General features: G+C 40.9%; 2 protein-coding genes across 2 annotated transcripts; one reads left to right on the top strand and one right to left on the bottom strand.

The window, feature by feature from the left end:
* The first annotated feature begins 2,269 nt into the window (after positions 1 to 2,269).
* Positions 2,270 to 7,761, top strand: LOC308123448 (uncharacterized protein). Its single transcript, XM_080485953.1, has 3 exons — positions 2,270 to 2,745; positions 3,062 to 3,442; positions 6,595 to 7,761. The coding sequence occupies exons 2-3, from the start codon at positions 3,262 to 3,264 to the stop codon at positions 6,672 to 6,674; spliced, it is 261 nt and encodes an 86-aa protein (XP_080342079.1). The 5' UTR covers positions 2,270 to 2,745; positions 3,062 to 3,261; the 3' UTR covers positions 6,675 to 7,761.
* A 761-nt stretch (positions 7,762 to 8,522) lies between these two features.
* Positions 8,523 to 14,782, bottom strand: cldn7a (claudin 7a). Its single transcript, XM_080485826.1, has 4 exons — positions 14,374 to 14,782; positions 12,159 to 12,323; positions 10,778 to 10,862; positions 8,523 to 9,596 (listed from the first exon to the last, which is right to left on the bottom strand). Exons 1-4 carry the CDS (start codon positions 14,594 to 14,596, stop codon positions 9,428 to 9,430), a joined length of 642 nt encoding a protein of 213 aa, XP_080341952.1. The 5' UTR covers positions 14,597 to 14,782; the 3' UTR covers positions 8,523 to 9,427.
* Between the last annotated feature and the right edge of the window lie 4,209 nt (positions 14,783 to 18,991).

Below are 18,991 nucleotides of genomic sequence, written 5' to 3' on the forward strand. Positions count from 1 at the left end.
TTGTTGGAAGTTGTGACACTTTTTCCTTGTGGCTGTAACTCAAATACTTTTTGTGTCATCCTATTTTTCTCTCACAAACACCACAGCAATGTCCAATTTTTGTATCCTGTCTTAATTCATTGATGATACTAAGTTTGTACAGATGGACCCCCAAAGCCCTTTATTAAGAACAGGACAATACAACACTGGGTTATTCTCTCTGTGTTTATTCTTTAAAAGATTAGAAAATCCTTCCACATTGTTGGATACCATCTTCCATGCATATTCTATATTTTGTACAAGAAGAATTGGACGTGTTTTCTTCTTTATCAAGCTTCAAAATAAAGGTATACGATGCGCACACTTTTGCACAAGACTAAAAAGATGCTCTCTTTCTTCAAAGAAACGTAAACCTGCACCATCCCTGAATTACTCCCCACCAACCAACCTTTCCAACATCATGCCCCATGTTTATGAAGCAGCCTGTTGGACCGACTGAAGATATTTTATGGAAAAAACAGGTTCAAGAACCACTTCTTTAATTTGGCTTTTAACTGATGTCTTTGGTTTTTTTATTTGACTGATGTAAATTTATTCACGTTAGTCTCTCGGTTGACTTAAATAATATTTATTGTCACTTTCTAATTGAACTCTTCTCTACAAAATACACTTTAGCTTGTCTATATATTTTGTGTTGCATTATTATCTATTTCATTGAATCTGTTTTGGTTACATTTTAGTGTTTTATGTTTTTTTGCTGAGGGCTCCATGTGATCGTGTTTCCTCTCGATGTTTGTTGTGCTGGGTCTGTGGAAGGATGGGAGAAGATCTGTTTTTAACATATTGTGCATCATTTTATTATATAAAAGATGCTTTAAAAATGAAAACTGGTTGGAGTGTGTACTGCTCATTCATCCACACCAACAACACTATAGTGACATTAGTCGATGGCACCGCCACGACAGGAGACATATCAAACGACAGGAAAACGGACTACAGACGGGAGCAAGATGTTCTGACAAACTGATGATACCACAAAGACAGAGGAATTAATTCAAGACTTAAGAAGCGGGAAACATTCAATTCATTTGGCCTTTACATCCCAGCTCACCTCTACTTGAAATGTCACCCATCAGTAGAAATTTAGAGACCAGAATGACCTGCAGACGCCTCCCTCTCTTTAGAGACATTTACGCTGACTGCATAGGAAGGTTAGTCGTCTTTTAAAGAATTTCACCCACACTGAACATGACCTGTTCTCCCTGCCGTCTTCTGGAATGAGATACTGACTCCTAAAGGCTTCACAAATACACTGAAAAAGGCTTCAACCCCTAAACAGAAACTTCCAGCAGCAACTGCACAACATCATGTCTGTTCAAACCAATGATAACAAAAGCCAATTCTATTCCCTGATGTGTGATATCTGGAGAATCTTTCGAATGCTGCTGAAACTCTGAAAGTTATGGGGGCTGCCAGCATGTGATTATAATCAGTAACGGACTGTCAGGCTGTTGAACAGGTGAGGATTTACCCTCCTGGGAAAAGAATTTAATAAATGATATCCAGGGATAACTGAGTAAGTTGAGTGTTTAGGTAAAAATTGAAGTCTGTTCTGAACGGTGTCTCCCCCCACCTCCATGATGTCGTTATCTACAGCAGCAACACACTCAACCATAAAACACTACAGATCCATTAAACTCTACAAGTTTGCTGGTATTTTTTCAAGTTTCAAGCCTTTCTCTGTGTATATATTGTGTTTATTTACTGTCAATCCATCACTGTATTTACATATTCACTGTTTAATTCGATTTACTATAAATTACTACTGTGTTAGTTAGGGTAACACGCACGCACACACACATTATCTCCCCCCGGGATCCACACAAATAAACATTACTCAATGCTTGATGCAGTAAAAGCATGAAAGAATAAACGACAACAAGTTAGGATGGGAGAAATAAGACATTAGATATACAGGAAGTGGTTCAGTATCACTCAGTCCACAGAAAAACGAAGGAAGGAAGGAAGGAAGCAAGGATTAATACATGGAACAAAATAAGGAATAAGAAGAAAGAAAGGAGGAGGTGAAAAAAGAAGGAATGAATTGGAAGAAATACGAGAGAATGAGGGATTCCAGGAAGGAAGAGAAGGGGAAGTCAATAAAAAGAAAAAAGAATGAAGGGATTAAAGAATATAAAAAGAGTGGAAAGAGACAAAACGAGAGAAGGAGTGACCAATTTGACTCATGTGATTATGACATCATTCTTTTGTATTGGAGTATAATTTCCCAGAAGGGCCTCGGGTTAACAGTAAAGTGGCCAAACAAGCGTGAACCAACTCTGACACAAAGCGTTCCTCCTGTTATGTGTGGCGGATTACTGAACGCCGCCCGCCATTGGCTGGCGCCGGAGTCACTCTCTCTTGTTACGGGAGGTGCGTAATTACGCAGTGCGCCCTCGAAACTTTGGCACACCTCCACGGTGTAATCCAAAGTGTCAGCAGCACTGTCGCTTATATCAACCGCACAGTGACGTCCACATGCCGCTATGAGGCAAGACACAATACGAGGAAATCCCCAAGGCCGAGAAAACGACGGGAGGGCCCTTTAAATCGACGCTTCCTCGGTGCTCAGCCAAGAGAGAGAGAGAGCGAGAGAGAGAGAGAGAGAGAGGGAGAGAGAGAGACAGCGCTGATAAACAACAACACGGCTCTCAGAAGCAGCTTTTACGGGATTCAGCTCTTTACTGCGGGCCTCGAAGGAAACAGGTGAGGTCATATTTGTTTTATGAGACAGTATATTTGAGCGATCGTGGAGAATAAAGTCCGTTTTCGCTGCTTTTCGAGCCACTTGGAGAAGCACGTTGTCGTTGATCGCACCCGTTGTCACGTTATTGTCAACGCTGTGCTGTTGTGTTGGCCGGCAAGGCGTTTGCTACACCTGTTAGTAGTAATAGAGATGAAAACAGATGCGCTTGTTTCAGAAAAAAACTGCGGAGAAGTATCGGTGCGCACTTTCCAGAAGCTGCGCGCTCCGTGACGCGTGAGAGCTATTTTTGACGGACGTGTTTACTTTCATTGACAGGCATCGAGGACGCTCCCGTGCGTCGTTTCCCCAAACATTTCCCCGTCTGTTTGTCCATACGTTCATTGTTGAATGCCATTGCGGAAGTAAGAGGCTCCTCGACACGACGCAAAGCCTGGACTGTGCGGACATCTAGCGGCCGATCCGGTAAAAAAAAGAAAGAAAAAAAAAGAAGTAAAGAAGCGACGCCTCCTGCAGCGATGTACGGAGCTTCAGGTATCCCCGAGCTCATCCCGCCCAGCGGGCCGCCCAGGCAGCCCGGCCCGGCCGGACAGTTCAACCCGGGACACCCCCAGGTCAACGGCCACGGCGGAGAGAGCAACCCGCAGAGACTCGGTCAGAGGGCCCCCAAACTGGGACAGATCGGCCGATCCAAGAAAGGTGAGAGGAGAGTGGCAGGGTTTTAACTTAGAAATGATCCCACATAAAACCATTACAGCAGTTTCAAATAAAGAAAAAGTGACATTTAAACGTGTCTCTTTCAAATGGACCATTGTGGATACAATCGACAAGATTACCTGTAAGAATAAAAGGTAAACCAAATAAGCTTAACATTGAGAAACATGTCGCTGTTAATGTTAACCCCGACTCCCACACACACCCACACACACTGAATTGATATATTTAGGTTTATATTTAAGTCTCCCCTTTCTAACATGGTTTGTTCAAAAGCCCAATTTCTGATATATATATATATATATATATATATTTATTTATTTATTTATTTATTTATTTTTACAAAAGTGGTACTCAACAGTGTGTTGCCAATCTTTTACACAAATCCATTGAGAAAGTTTTCCATTTTAATGCCAGAAATGGTCAATTTGGTGTAATTCTGCACCAATAGAATGTTTGTTAACACTTTACAATCATTCATTTTGTGATTTCTAAGAATTTCAATCAGTAAAGTCCAGCTTCAGTTTAGTTTCTACTGTATCGCTAGTTTAAATATTAATCTGTAACACTAAAACCTTACCCTAACGAACACAATATTCAATATAATGTTACATCACATTTTTAAAACTTAAAATAAACTCCCTTAAGCACCATATATACTAAATAAAGTCTGTTAATGGCATGAATCTGATCAAGATTAATTCTAATCATGCATCAATCAGGTGCACACTGGGGTTTCCGGAAACTTTTGTGATGCCAACCACAAGTGTTTATGCTCCTATAAGAAATACTCACCTGTCTCAATAAATACAACATTTTCTCAGATACTGCAGATTTTACACAGTTGGGTTTTATGACGCTGCTGAGTCTCTGTGAATGTAGGCCATTGATTCAGTGAGTCACAGGTGGTTGAATAATGGCACAGCCCCACCTTTAATGACTTGTTAGAGGCTCCATGTGCTGGGATATGGAAGTGGTTGTAGCTTTAAGTAAAGTTTTGTAAGCAGATTAACAGAAATGGGGAGAAAATAATAGATCTCTTCCATTTTTTTTTCTTTGTTATTCAAATATCGACTCACATTACAAAAAATAATGGAACAAGTCCAGTTATTTTCACACAACTACTAAAAACCAAGCTTAATTTTAGTACTCACAGATTTTACAGTGTTTTAACCATCGCTGGTGCAACCCTCCCTTTTAAAAAGACCTTTGTTGACTAGAGGAACATTTTCTTCTTTTTGGGCTCAATATCAATTTACAGTAACAGTAAAAAACAAAAAGACAGCTGATATCAGTTTTACAAAAATTAACAATTGTGTATTGTATTATAAATGCAGCCGCCTACACTGTGTCCACCTTTGACATACCATTATTGTCAGACCATAATCAGCACTTTTTGACTCAGGCTCATTCTAGAAGCTGTAGTTTGTGGGTTTGTTCCAGTGATGTACTTCACATCATGTGGAGTAAATGGTGTACTGTTTCCAGACGAAACATCACACTGATATTTTCCAGATAAAAGGCGAAAGGTAAACACATTTACAATGGTAAATCTGAATCATATCACATTTTATTCAGGGCTGCCGATAATTGTGATTGATCTGGATTGATCGGTTGTTTGTCCATGAAATGTAAATAATCACACCATAAATCAAAAAGTCTTGGTTTTTTCAGTCCAGAATAAAAACGTACCGTGTTTCTGATCAGAACTGAGACCCAAACCTATTATTTATGAACCACTGATAATAAACACAGCAATGATATAATTATTATTTCCCCTTTACAAATGTAGAAATGTTTGTTGATGGGGTGGATTTCATATAAGTGAAGAAAAAAAAACAGGAATATAACATTTATAGCCTATGACATCTCTTTATTAATGAAGTTACAGGAGGATGTGCAAGACCTCATATAGTGAAGTAGGCTATTTAATTGTATTATATGTTAGACAATAAAGTCACAAATTTAGATAGAAATGTTACTCAACATATGAACCACTGAGTTAGGCAAAATAAACTAATATTTATGTTGACTTCCACAAAGAGATGAAAAAACGTGTTTTTAATTACTGCTTTCTAACATTTAATGACACAGCTGAGTATAATAGGAAGTCAGCCTAGATCCCTAAACTAGAGTGGTGTTTCCAAAAATATCCACTTCTGCTTTATTGCCCAGATAAAAAAAAAAACACCCTCTCATATTGTTCCTGCCAGTTTGCTTAGCTTAGCATTAAAACTGAAAACAGGGTAAGTCTGCCTGCTTAGCTCAGTCCGAAAGCTTCAGAATCAACATAAAAGCACTACTGAAACTCACACATTAACACTTTTTTATCTTCTGTGGGGCATTAATTCTCAAATCAGATTGCAAAGTCAGATAATGTGGTTGTACAGATTGTACAGATCAGAGAATGCAACTTTAATACACTGCTTTTTTCATGAGAACAAATGAGATTAAAGAGGCTTTTTAAGCTTTTCAATGGTTTGTGCAAAAAATGTGACGGCTGATGTATTTTATTGGTTGTTTTTGGTCTTTTTTTATTGAAACACTTAAAACTTCCTTTTCTCTGATTAATTTTTGTCTCTTTTTGTTGCAATAATTGACGGTTCTCACTATTTAATGACATTTGAAAGAAAAAAAACAACTAATTGAATGCGGCTAATATCTAAGAATATCTTAGAATAGGAACTTCAAACTTGTGGCCCAAACTCCTCGTCCCTCTCGTCTTCATCTGGAGGTGAAAAATAAAGGATGATGTAATTTGTTACGGAGTTGAGTTATATTTAAATGATGAAAAACGATTCAAGCAATAAAAGCCGACAATAGGTAGCATCAGCTGAAGAAGTGAAAGTCATTGTTGTAGATAAAGCAGATGTTTTAAAAAAAAATCAGTGTATAAGTGCCGTCTTGTGTCTGGGATTGAGAAAAATACTGATTTACTTACTCCGTGAGTTCATTTAGGCTTTGATTAGAGGACTGCTGAAAAAGATCTGCACCCACATTTTGTACTTTATGTATTTTTATGTGGTATTTGAAATACGTTTTGAGGATTAAATGTGCTTTTTAGATCAAATATCTGTTCTGGAAACCTCTTCTTTGAGACGGCTGGTATCAGTGTCCCTCTGCCTCTTCCTCCTCAGTGGACCTGGAGGATGAAGATCTCGATGACATCATGAACAACAACGGGCAGTGCCCCGTCTCCTTGTCGCCCATCTCCTAAAGTTCACCGAGAAGTGCCAAAAAGAACAGGAAGTCTACTGAATCCCCCTTCTCCGGGACGCCGAACCCACCCCTGTCAGTGATCTTGGCCTTGGTCCTGTCAAGTGTCCTACTGAAGCTTCTTCTGACGGCTCGTTCGAAAAGGCTCCCAAACGCGGGGCCCGTTTAGCGCCGAGCGACGTCCGCCTCCTGATTGTACATAGTGTTTTATTTAAAGTTAAACCTCTTGGTCAGACTGTGAACGAATCATATTGCATTGCTCTCTACTCTATACCTCGGAAGTAGTCGGCTATCAGGACTCGAGGAAAGATTTGAGGAGCGTCTGTATTTTTCAAAGCTTCTTAAACAAGGGCTAACGCGTCTTAAAAGTTGCACTGAGCAAAAAAAAAAAAAAAAAAAAAAAAAAAAATGGAAGGGTTTAGTTGAGAAGCGGCCTCCCGCCCGCCTGTTTTTCCCCCGGTGAGGGTCACTGATTGTCTGCGGGTCGGTTGCGTCGGGGAACACGAGCCTGTTAATGTGTATCACGCGGGTGAGATGTTAAGCTTTTTGGATGTGCAATGACTATCATTCTGTGCCGCCGCACCCGGTGCGTGTGGTGTACTATTAAATCCAGCAGATGGACAGCGAGCTAGTTACAGGAAGAAAAAAAAAAAAAGAAACTGTTGATTATTTATTGTTTCAAAATGAGACTCTTGTGTTGTTATGGCTTCTACATGTTTTTTACTTGTTTCTGAATGGATATCGCTATTCGAGTCCTCTTATTACGGAGAATTCCTCTCACGCTTCCAGATGGTGCACTTTGTGGGAATGCCTGTTATGTGCAGTGACATGTTGCAGAATTCTATGCATGAAGTCTGTCCAAGCATCCCCCCCCTCCCGAAAAACAACAACAAAAAAAAACACACGTAACCGGTGATCCTGCTAATTAAGGGCTACAAAGTAGTATTTCCACCACCACTGTGGTTTTTCTCTACTAGATTATGCCGCATCATCGTTTCCCTGAGCTTCGAGCTGCAGACTCAGCACTAAAGAAAAAAAACAAATGGAAAAAAAAAAAAACAACCACTGGACAACTACTGAATGAATAACGGGGCTTTTGTCTGTTTTCAATGGCAGGGTTTCCCTGTTGGCTCCGCCCGGCTGTGTGGAAAATGATGTACAGTTTCATTTATTTCACGAAATGCCAAATGACAATGCGTTGTAATTCTCACTGGCATGCCGAGCTGTAATTATGAACAAAAACAATTTCTTTTTCAGTCTGCTTTCTGAGCACATAATGGTGTGTTTTGAGGTTGAGGTTGGTCTAATTGAGGGAGGTGTCGAACACTAATGACAGTATGAGATCATGAAAACGAGCAGATCACTGCTGAGACAATCGCTGGTTTTCTTACTTCTTCTTTTTTCTTTTTTTTTTTTTTAAAGCCTTTGGGCTGAGACATTCGTGCTGATGTCATGTTACGTCGCTGGCTGTGAAAATTGTTAGTAGTTCACTTTTTTCCAGGAAACGCTGCATTTCACAAGCTCTTTCTCTGGCTCCAGAGGTCGATGTTCAGGTTGTGACTAACTTCTTCTGCATGGAAATGGTGGAGTTTTTCATGATGCATCTCGGGAAATAAACTATGAATCTTTGTGGAAGATGTTTGATGTTCTGTTTGGTTTTTGCTCGCCTGTATCAGTTCAGTGGATCAGGAAATCATCAATACAAGATTATACTTTCATAAAACCTTATATCGTTGAAGTGAAAAGTGTAAAAATCCAGCAAGCGAAATCATAAATACATTTTTTTTTTTTGCTATTATTTACCACTTTTAACTATGTTGGTGTTACACAATTAAACAGGGTTAGGGTTGACAATGTTGCAGTATCTTTATTATTCAAATGCAGGACAAATATTTTCCATTTTGACATGGTCTGCTAGAAAAGCCAAGTATATAAAACTATTATATTTTAAAAAAAACAATCAGAAGACATTGTACAGAGCATTATCTTGATAAAAAAAAAAAAACGAGTCCATCGTCTCTGGAAGCTACAAATGTTTACTATCACTCAGGTGCATCTAAACTGGAGCAACAATCTACCCTTGACAAAAATAAATAGAGACAGTTGAATAGGAAAGTGGCTGATACAGAAACAAATGCGCTGATAATGACAGATTGACTGTGACAGGAAATATTTCATATCGGAGCAGGGTTTGTAACAGACTGGTATGAAGAGCTGCAGTGCCTGTAGCGAGTGTTGTAGTAAAAGCCCCGTGTCGTAAGGTCGCCCTACACACCGAGTCCCCTGTGTGAAGTCACGCCCTGCTCATCGCAACATCTATTTTAGTAACAAGAGTTAATATAAAACGCTGCATTGTCGCCATACGTCTGTGTTGGACACGGGTCGCAGCCAAATTGATTACTTTCAATTACACGGCAAAACGCTAATAAATGCTGGTTCTGACATGCGGGTGCAAGTGTTGGAAGGGGTCCACCATTTAGGCTACAACTCGAGAGGTCGCACCCTGAGGGCTTGTCTATTAGGTCAGGGGATCCAATTATAATGTATTCGTGAGGACTACTTGTAAACAATTGTGGAATGTGTGGACGGGGTGAGAGACATCCTTCATGACACAATCGAGAGTGCTGCATGATAATCAAGGGGGTCATCAAAGGCCTGCCTGAACAAAAAAAAAAAAAGTCCCATTCTCAGTACTTCTTGCCTTGCCTGTGATTTCTGTTGTTTCGTTACTGCTCCTCCCTGCCGAAGTAGAGCTCAGACGTACTCCTTAGCGCTGCTCGGCGGGCCGGAGCGGGAGCTGCCCATGGACGGGTACTTGGACACCTGCTTTTTTCTCGGGCAGGAAGCGGCCAGCATGGACCCACCCAGGACGTCGAGGAGGGAGCCGCCCCAAGCGATGAAGATGGCAGCGCCGAACTCAAATCTGGTTAGAAATGACAGTCACAAAGTAAACTTACGCAAAGGAGAATCCTTCATCAGGTAGAGAGAAACATTTTCCAACAAGAAAAGGCAAAACAAAACACTATTTTCAACATTTCAGTAAACTCAATCAAAATATAAGCGATAAAAATACAAAATGGACTTCGGATTAGGCAACAAAGTAACAGTCCTCCGGATCTTCTGTGCCACGTGATGGCCGGTGTTACTTCCACAAACCGGTTAGGATGATGTGTAAAATCTAAGTGAACTCAGGATGCTACGATTTGCACCCTTGAAAAGAATTTCTCCCACTCCAAACAACACAAGATGAAACTGTGATGGATGAGCGGATCGATATGAAACTATTGACGCTCCCAACAGCAAACGTTTTAGAATTGATTCGGATATTAAAAGATCAATGTCGACACACCATGCAGTCAAGTTAGCAACATGTTTTTTTTTTTTTTTTTTTATCATCACAGAGGAACATTATTAAGCAAATTATTGGATCTATTTCACATCGTATAGGAGGAGTTGCTCTTCTATTTGTAATAATAATATTAACTTGCATTGTATAGATAAGAAAGTCAGAGGCTGAGCTGCAGATCATAAAAAGTCATTTGCGTGGTAATCTCTGTTGAAAGTGCATTTCATTATTACATGAAAGTATGAATTTAATATGAATTGTAAGTCTGTTTCAATAGATTACACCGTACGGGCAAACAAGAGAAAATATTTCAAAACGATAAACTATGATAGAAAATTCATCAGGCAACTTGTGCGTCTCATCAGGTTTTCTTCTAAACTAACAATTGCAAATTGGAATTTTCGTTCTTGTTTGTTGCTGTTGATGTTGTTGTATTCCTTCCTTCCTAAAGTCAAAGCCTCTTCTGCTCCTATTTAGTTCACGAGACTCATGCATTTATCTGAAAAATCTTTCAATACTTTAAGAGAACCACTGCAAGTGCAAAAGTGCACCTTTAGGATATTGTATTGCAGAGTAGCACTCAATAATGCATTAGCAAATTTAATGGTGAATTAAGAGAATCTTTGAACCAGAACTGTTAGAATAATTGTGAATAACATCGGTTTTAGACCATTTTGAAATAGTGAATTTATCCACTAACTTTAAAGCTTTGAAGTACAGCAAACCACCACCAAAACATGGTTCTTAGAGACACTTACTTGGTGTTGACAGGAGTGTAGGGATTGTAGAAAGCCCGGATGACATTGTGAGCAAACCAGGAGCAAGCCACGATGGCACAGAGCCCTGAAAGATCAATCAGTCCATCAGCACATCATCAAAACCCGAGTGGGAGCAGACATCCTTTTATCCCCTTTATAGTCACCGGGCGGCTCCCTCTTGACTCCGGCACAATTAGCTTTTAGTGTTTCTCCGCTCTTCAGATCCTGTTAGACCTCTCATGTTGGAAGCAAGGCCAGGAGGGCCGGACTCATTCAGTCTAATGACCTCTGCAGGACGGCGTGTGGGAGCAAAGCTTTTTGGACTGGGGATCAAATCGCCTCCTACTTATTGTACGCTGTGTGGGAGATCCAAGCAAACGTGTTTTCGTAAAATTACATAATATGAATGCATCAATCGTCAGATACTTGCTCCCTTCCTACACTGTGGGTTTTGTCTCCCTGGAAATGGCCTGATTTAACTTTCTAGTTCATGCATTGACAGTAGAAAAAGTTCCACTATGGGCTGGATTGAAACTCGGGGTTTCAAGGTGATGGAAATAACCATCTTCACAGTTCAATTTGTGTGTTTATACCTTTATCTTGCTTTGCAAACAGGATGAACGTGACATTTCCCCTTGGGTACAGTGTTGTATTAAAAATCTGGCCCACCGATGCAGATTGTTCGATATCCAGCAGAACCCTCGCAGCTTTGTCAGAAATCATATAGTCTAACATTTGTTTCAGATTGTACTGAAAAAAACATACAAGAAACACGCCTGAAGTGAAATCAAGCCCGGGAAACTTTAGTCCTACACTTCCTGTTCAAATTAAGTTTAATCTTCGACAATGACGTGTCCCAACTTCACACATCACTTCAAACCAATGATGCATCAGATTAAGTGTTCTCATTAAAGCTCTGAACATGGATTGAAGTGATTGTGGAAGATATTCTTGCTTCCCAGCTATTAAGGATGATTTCAGGCTCAACGAACTCATTAGAAAGGCTGGCGATGTGGTGGTGGGTGGAGATGGACTCTGTACAGGTGGTCTCGGGGAGGAGGATCAGGTCCAAACTGAGATCCATCCTGAACAATTATTTTCACCTTGCATGAGGTCCTGGCCAGCAGCGGAAGCTCCTTCAGCAACAGACTCATTCCGCCAAAGTGCACAACAGAGCACCATGGGAGATCCTTGATTACTCGATAACTCCTCCTTGTAAATAATGTGTGTTGTGTCGCTTGTTAAGCTCACTTTGCTCTGATAAACCATCACACCTGGACTTTTTATTTATGGGCAGTTTAATTAATATTACTTATTTTATCTTACCTAAACCTAAATCTGTGTCAGTCTATGTGGCGCTATATAATTCTGGTTTCCTCACCTCCTACCAGCAGGATGATGCCTCCCGTCATGGCAACGCGGGACTTGCGCAGTTTATCGGCGCCTCCGCAGGTGGTGCACTTCATTCCCATGCAGGCCACACCCAGGCCTGCGATGGACACGATGATGCCAACTATCATGAGGGCGCGAGTGGCCTGGAGCGAACCTGTGTGCAGAGGAAGAAAAGAAAAAGGGAAAAGTGACTGAGTAGCTAAGTAGAGCGTGGAAGGGGAGAATGTGTTTGTTTTGTTGTTTTTGTGGCAGACAGTGAATCGACAGCCTTTTGTTTTCTAGATCGCAGGATTTAAGAAAAATTATTTGTGCAAACTTACAAAGTCACATAATCCCTTTAGAAAGAGGTGAATTTGCAAGGACAAACCAGGAAATGATACACAAAGACTAATAAACAGTCTGCGGACTATCGGAGAGGCTTTATGTGTGTGTCCGCTGGTTGTGAATTACATTCACATTCGCCTGTCAGGAGACTTTAATGTGAGCCTTTCCTGGAAGAGAAACCATGGGATACACACACAAACACAGAGGAGAAACATCTCACGGCCTTTCACCTTCACTGAATCCCCCCCCCCCTAGTTTGTGGAGGCATGCTGAAACACCACTGTCCTATTTGTCAGAATCCCCCACCCGCTTCTACTCACCCTATAAACCTATCAGCGAGGGAGCCCCCTCTTTCTCCCTCTCTCACTCTACCCCCACTGTCCACCTAGAACCAGTCTGTGCCAGTCTAGGCCATCCCTGCCCTGAACAAAACAAACAACACCCCTACAGCGAAGGATGGAGGGATGGGTGGAGAGAGACCGAGGATTCAGAGGATATGAAACGGAATATAAAGCAGTGAGAAATGGGAAACAATGGGTTGGATTATACACTAAATCCAGAGCAGGATGCCGAGTATCCTGGTCTGGAGTCACATCACACTGATCTCCATTCAGTCTGTCACACACTAAAGAACAAAGTGGACCGAAAGAGCCAAACCAGTAAAACTGTCAAAACTGAATGAGATAATTCAACTGCTTCATCACTTGTTTCATGTCATGTGCAATCACTTGAACCAATCATCTACCTCAGCTTGCATTCCCACTGCACCTAAGTTAAAGTCACAGGAAGCTGGAGTCAATCCCACCTATCATCAGGTAAGGGCAGTATAAAACTCTGGATAGGTCTCCAGTCCATCACATGGCTCACACATATAATCTCTTTGACACCCATACTCTTACCTCACATCTAACATTTAGAACGGTTATATTTTCCTTCAATTGTTAATTTCATTGGATGGCTGAAGTTCAGCTGGATCTCCGAAATATTCCCAAATGTTTAAGTGATTTACAGCTCTCTTGACCTTCTAAATTATAATATATATTTTTCTTTTTTCAAATCTGGTGAAACATTCAGGTTGACTTCTGATTACAGCCCAGATCAATGCATCTTGAATCCATTTCAACTCAGAAAATGTAAAATCCATGAAATTTGTAAAATAATTTTCTTTCAATCATAAAAAACAAGGTTAATGGAAACTGATCAGCTCAACATCAAGCTAACATGCCGCAAAAAAACATAATGCATTGAATGACTATATGAGCCATAGAGTTTCAGGAAAACTTTACTTTGAAGTCACAATTCTACTAAGAGAATGTGTTTTACAACCAGCTTTAAACCCCATATTATCTGAAGGGGTATTTCTGTAAGTCTGAAAACCTCTGGCATAATATTCAGTTATTTACTACTGAACAACAGGTGGTTAATAAAATGGTGTTTCAATGTCAATTTGTGTGTATTTTTTTTAGTCTGCGAAAAACATCGTCGCATACCATATATAATATATACTTTTTCAGTGATTAGAGAATGGGACTCGGGACTTTGGTGAGAAAGTCGTTAGAACAATGCGTCATGTGAGAGTCACAGAAGGCGGAGGGGTGAGTTTTCCTGGAGTGACATCTAGCTTCTCAACAAACTTGTCTCTGCTGGAATTCCTTACTGTTCCTTTAAAAATTTTTTAACAATATGAAGTTCGAGACCGCTACTTTCTGCCGCTTCAGATGGTGCGTAATTACGCGCGCGAAGGTGGTAACGGTGCGCTCCTTTGAGATACAGGTGAGCGCCCCACGTGCTGAACACGCATGAGAAGCAGTTTGATGCAAAGAAGAAAAAGTAGTTCCTACATTTCTTGACCGCTTTAGGGGTGAAAACGTGTCACTTACTGTCGAGCTGCAGGATGGAGTCGTAGATTTTACACTGGAGCTGTCCGGTACTCTGGAAAGCGCATGACATCCACAGTCCCTGGTACATGGCCACTGCTGTTATAATGTTGTCCCCGATGTATGCTGACATCTTCCACTGCGGCAGAACAGTCCCGATGATCAGTCCCACAATGCCAATTAATGAGAGGAAAAATCCCAGCAGCTGGATACCGGAGTTGGCCATCCTTATGTAATTTCAAATAATATATATATATTTTTTAAAAAGACCCCCCCTTTCTGTAAATAAATGTCTAAACAGAACCCGTATAGATATCACCTTCACTCAAAAATGTCTGGGATCGCCACTAAATCATACAAAAAGCAATGAGTTGTGTCCGTGTCGCCTCAGAGTTGTGTGTCGGGGGTCTGTACGGGGATGGGCGTCCAAGATGTGGGTGATGGTGTTAAGGGGGTGTGACATTAATCTGCCTGCTGATTCATGGACACACAGTTCTCATCTGCACTGAAATGTTCCCCCTGCCTTCAGCAGAGCAACAGGTTGTGTTTCCACGCCATCTCTAATCCTCTCAGCTAAATCCAGCCAATTCTTGTGATGATGATACACTTCGATGCTACTGTATGTCCAGGTTGCTCATAGTAGTAATACTCAACATTTTCATCGTAAAATATTTGATAACCCTCGGTCTATATTGGACACGATTCACTCACTTGATGTGATTCTACTTACAACCAAAAAGAAGTAAAAAGCCCAAACTCTGAAGCCAGGTGAAAGACAGACGTGCTAAAATGACTCAACAGCACCACCTGATGTACAACTGGTGCATGACTTAAATTTTACATAGGTGCCCTTTAAAGCTTTTATTTATTTCCTCTTCTGATCAGAGACCTATAGAGTTATTATGCTTTAGGAAACTGACTTGTGCATACTTGTTGTACTTGATGGGTTGTGTATGCAAATTGATAATATGTTAGTATAACTGTGAAAGGACCTTTTCGTGCATACTTAAATCCGTCCATCTACAGATCTGCCTGACCGTGTGTAAAGTATAGATTTTACTATTCTCCTGTAGAGTGATGGGGTAGGTAGGGTAGCTCTGTTACCCTGGGTGTTCTTTTTCTTGATATATTGAAATGTGAAACAGGCATATCTTGCAAATGGAGGAATTTTGCATGACGTAGTGGTCAAAAACATTTCAGCAGTTCAGTGTGAAAACCTGGAGGACATCTCTGAATAATGCCTGCTGAAGGTTGTTGTTACTTACAGCAGTACTACCTTTTTGAGTCAACAATTCATTCACTTGTCCCACCAAATAATATAACGCCTGTTGATATGTTTGGCCATTATGGACTATTTTTAATATTTTTTGGAGTAGGATCAAATGTTTGCTTGTCCAAATCAAGAAAAAAAAAGTTTTCATACACCTGCACACACTGTTTGCTTCACTCTATATGATTTGATGGATGCACATATATGTGCTACAGTCAGGAGGATTCATCAAACTTCAAAAGACCAGCAAAGCAAAGATCTGAAGAATCCTGTATAAATATTGACAACTTCCAGTTGCTTTGTGCACAATAGTGCCACAGCATTATGAACAGCTCACTTACTCTTTATTAAATATATTATTTGAAGAACCAGCATTTTTTTCAAATTGTTCCAGTCTGCACAAATTCACCTTCATAGTCTAATAGTATGATTTCCATATTAATCCAATTCATTTTGCAAAATTTAGTCAAACTGCTGTTTTTTGGTAGTGGATCAAAAACACTGTGACGCCCTGGAGAAAAAAATTGATTACTTTAAATTTTTTAAGAATTGCGGTTCATATTTTCCACTTGATTTTTGTAATTTTCCAGGTATTCCTACAGATCCTGTGGCTGGCTGAGTTTTCCCCCTCAGGCCATATGTTTGACACCCCTGCGTTAAGATGTTAAATCTGTCAACACTCTCACATGAGAGTCGTCATCCTGGAAAGGACAAAAAGCAATTCCCCATGAGAGAGACATTTCAAACAATAAATGAAGACAGCCTCTATGGTTGGATCGAGGTTATGCTTAGGATGGACATGTTAAGGACAGAAGAGTAAGTTGTAATAATGGCTGGATGTTGAGTCAGTCTGCAGGGAATTAATCTGAGTCAATGCAATGTCCCTACAAGGTGTAAACACGAGAGCTTCGGAGTATGAGTGAGGTGTCTTTGATTAGTCTGTTGGTGGGGATGAACGCTTGAGAATGCGACAACATTTTGGACCCTGCAATGTTTGATATAGTTTTGAGGGTTTTTAAATCACAATCCATTCAAGATTTCGGTCAGCCATTAAGTTGTGATAGTAAGGTTCAGGGAAGTGAATAGGGGATACATTCTGTCAATGACTGGTGCTGTAAAGACTTATTGGAGTGCAAGAGCTTTGTTTTAGGACAAACGTGTAATCACACCAACAATCAGTGTCCAGAAGAGTCAATTGATTTAAAAAAAAACAAACAAAAAAAACTCATTAAACTTATTGCATTCTCCTCTATAGTGGCATCAACAAACAATGAAAACATAATACAATTAAATTCAGGGGAACTTTAAATCAAAGTAATAATTTTCAAGCCAATTTTTAAGATGGATAAATTCAGGGATTTTCTGTAATACTTTATAACAGGCCAATTGTAACTGTTTCCTTCAGTGAATGGACAAAAACTGAGAAACAAAACAGTCATTGTCCGTGTCAGAGATCAGCTTGGCTCCGCAGTGCGTCTGACTTCACACTGCTGCTAAACAATAGCCCTACAGCGGAGGGAGAGGAAGTAATAACCTATAAGCCGGGAGGAAGTTATCCCCACTGCCAGGTTAATGGGAATGTGCTCACTTACTGGCTGGATTACCTATTTCACATGTAATCATGCTGGACCGATCTTGCAGCTCTGCCACCCCTCCTCCTCCACGCCTCCTCCCGCCTTTCATTTTCTCACGTTCTCACCCTTTCCACCCACTCCCAGGAACCTCTCTTCTTCTCACTATAACTCTTTTCTCTTGTACTGTATCCAGGCTTTCAGGATGGGCCTCGAGTCATTGCTGCCGGAGCCAACAAATGCCCCATTGTTGCTGGGGAGGAGTGACCCCCGAGCCTCAAGAATCTGCCTCTGTTTAATATAGAACTCGATGATGATGATGGGGAGGAGGGGGAAGGAACGGTGAGGTTACACAGTGTTGGGATCAAGGTGGGCAGGGACGGACGAATGAAAACTCTGAAGGTGAACACAAAGTGCTGGAATAGAGGATGAGCAGAGAGATCAGGGTCAGTCTCGGGGCTACCAGTGCTGTTGCTACCAGTAACCTGATTTATACGATGTCCTCTCGGCTGCTTTCGGCCCGGGCTGGCAAAGAACACAAAAAGGAACATTACTTTCCCCCCTACCCACCCTCTGCTGCGGCTCCTCTTTTTTTTTCTGACACTCCTTTAAAAAAAGAAAAAAAAAAAAGGCGTAAACACACATTTGTTATGCTGGTTTAGCCGTTGCTCACCTCTCAATGGGAGGTGAAGAAGAAAACAGCTAAATCAGCCAAAGAAGGGCACTAACAACATTCTCTCGGGGGCTCTCCCTCCTGTTAGTGAGGCCTCCTCTGGCTCTGAAGTGAGCAAGTGGACTGCGAATCCAATGATTGGAGTCCTTTAAGTGCCCCTTGGAAGTCACTGAGGCATTAGCAATAAAACACACTGGCCCCGCGACTTTTCCCTGAAAGGCTCAGGGCGTGCAAATGAGGGGGATGGCGCCCGACTCTCTGCGTCCGCCTGTCCTCCAGACCTTAGGTGTTCTTACGAAAGCAGGCTTGGCTTTTGTCCATTCTTGGACTTGTGGGCTCATTCTTCTCGTGCTCCGTCGGCGGCAACGATAGAGAGGTTCTCTCGAGAGGTTGGCAGGTGCTCCATGCAGAGTCGCAACATATTTGGACAGCTTGGGTACAATAGGCACAGTGGCAAACTCTGCGGCTTCATGCTGATGGTCAGTGAGCATGAAAGTGCCTGCAGTGTAACTTTCGAAGGGAAAGAAAAGAAAATGCTCTTGAGGTTTTTTTTTTTTTTTTTTTGCTCTTATACATTTAATGTGGATTGTTTGTATTTATTTTTCTAAAAAGAGGAAATAATTTTTTTGGGGGGGAATTGTCATCAAGAGGTTCCTCTTGCCCCGGGCTCCCAGAGTATCCAGAAATGGCCCTGGGTACACCCTTTATGCGTCGTGATCATGGATGAGGCGCAGAGAGAAAGACATCCACTCATGCTCACGTTCGTCTGTCTTGGGCCTGTGAGAGGAAACTGGAATACTCAGAGAAAACCCACGCATGAACAAGGAGACCTAATTATATTCTGGATGTCAAGGTGCAAACAACCACACTCCGTTTGATCAATGAAGCATGTACTTTTGACTACTTTAAAACATTGTCCTGCAACACTCAGACTAGATTTCACTTTTTAAGAAAGCTCAATCTGTAGTTTTATTTTTGAGACTTCTAAGCTTGAACAACCAATTGTTATGCAGAATTTGATGTTGGGGGGTGGGTGTTTCTTATAGGAGTATATAATTGATTTTATGAGATTGAATGGAAATGATAACAAATTCTATATTGTTGAAT

This window comes from Lipophrys pholis (genome assembly GCF_963383615.2).
Source record: "Lipophrys pholis genome assembly, chromosome: 18".
NCBI lineage: Eukaryota > Metazoa > Chordata > Actinopteri > Blenniiformes > Blenniidae > Lipophrys > Lipophrys pholis.

Bases quoted from the DNA above. Each gene is read 5' to 3' on its own strand.
- cldn7a (XM_080485826.1), bottom strand. From the start codon at position 14,596: ATGGCCAACTCCGGTATCCAGCTGCTGGGATTTTTCCTCTCATTAATT. The intron at 12,324-14,373 runs GTAAGTGACACG...CTCTGCACACAG, and splicing joins CTCCATCCTGCAGCTCGACA to GTTCGCTCCAGGCCACTCGC. The intron at 10,863-12,158 runs GTGAGGAAACCA...TTGATCTTTCAG, and splicing joins CATCATCCTGCTGGTAGGAG to GGCTCTGTGCCATCGTGGCT.
- LOC308123448 (XM_080485953.1), top strand. From the start codon at position 3,262: ATGTACGGAGCTTCAGGTATCCCCGAGCTCATCCCGCCCAGCGGGCCG. The intron at 3,443-6,594 runs GTGAGAGGAGAG...CTTCCTCCTCAG, and splicing joins GATCGGCCGATCCAAGAAAG to TGGACCTGGAGGATGAAGAT.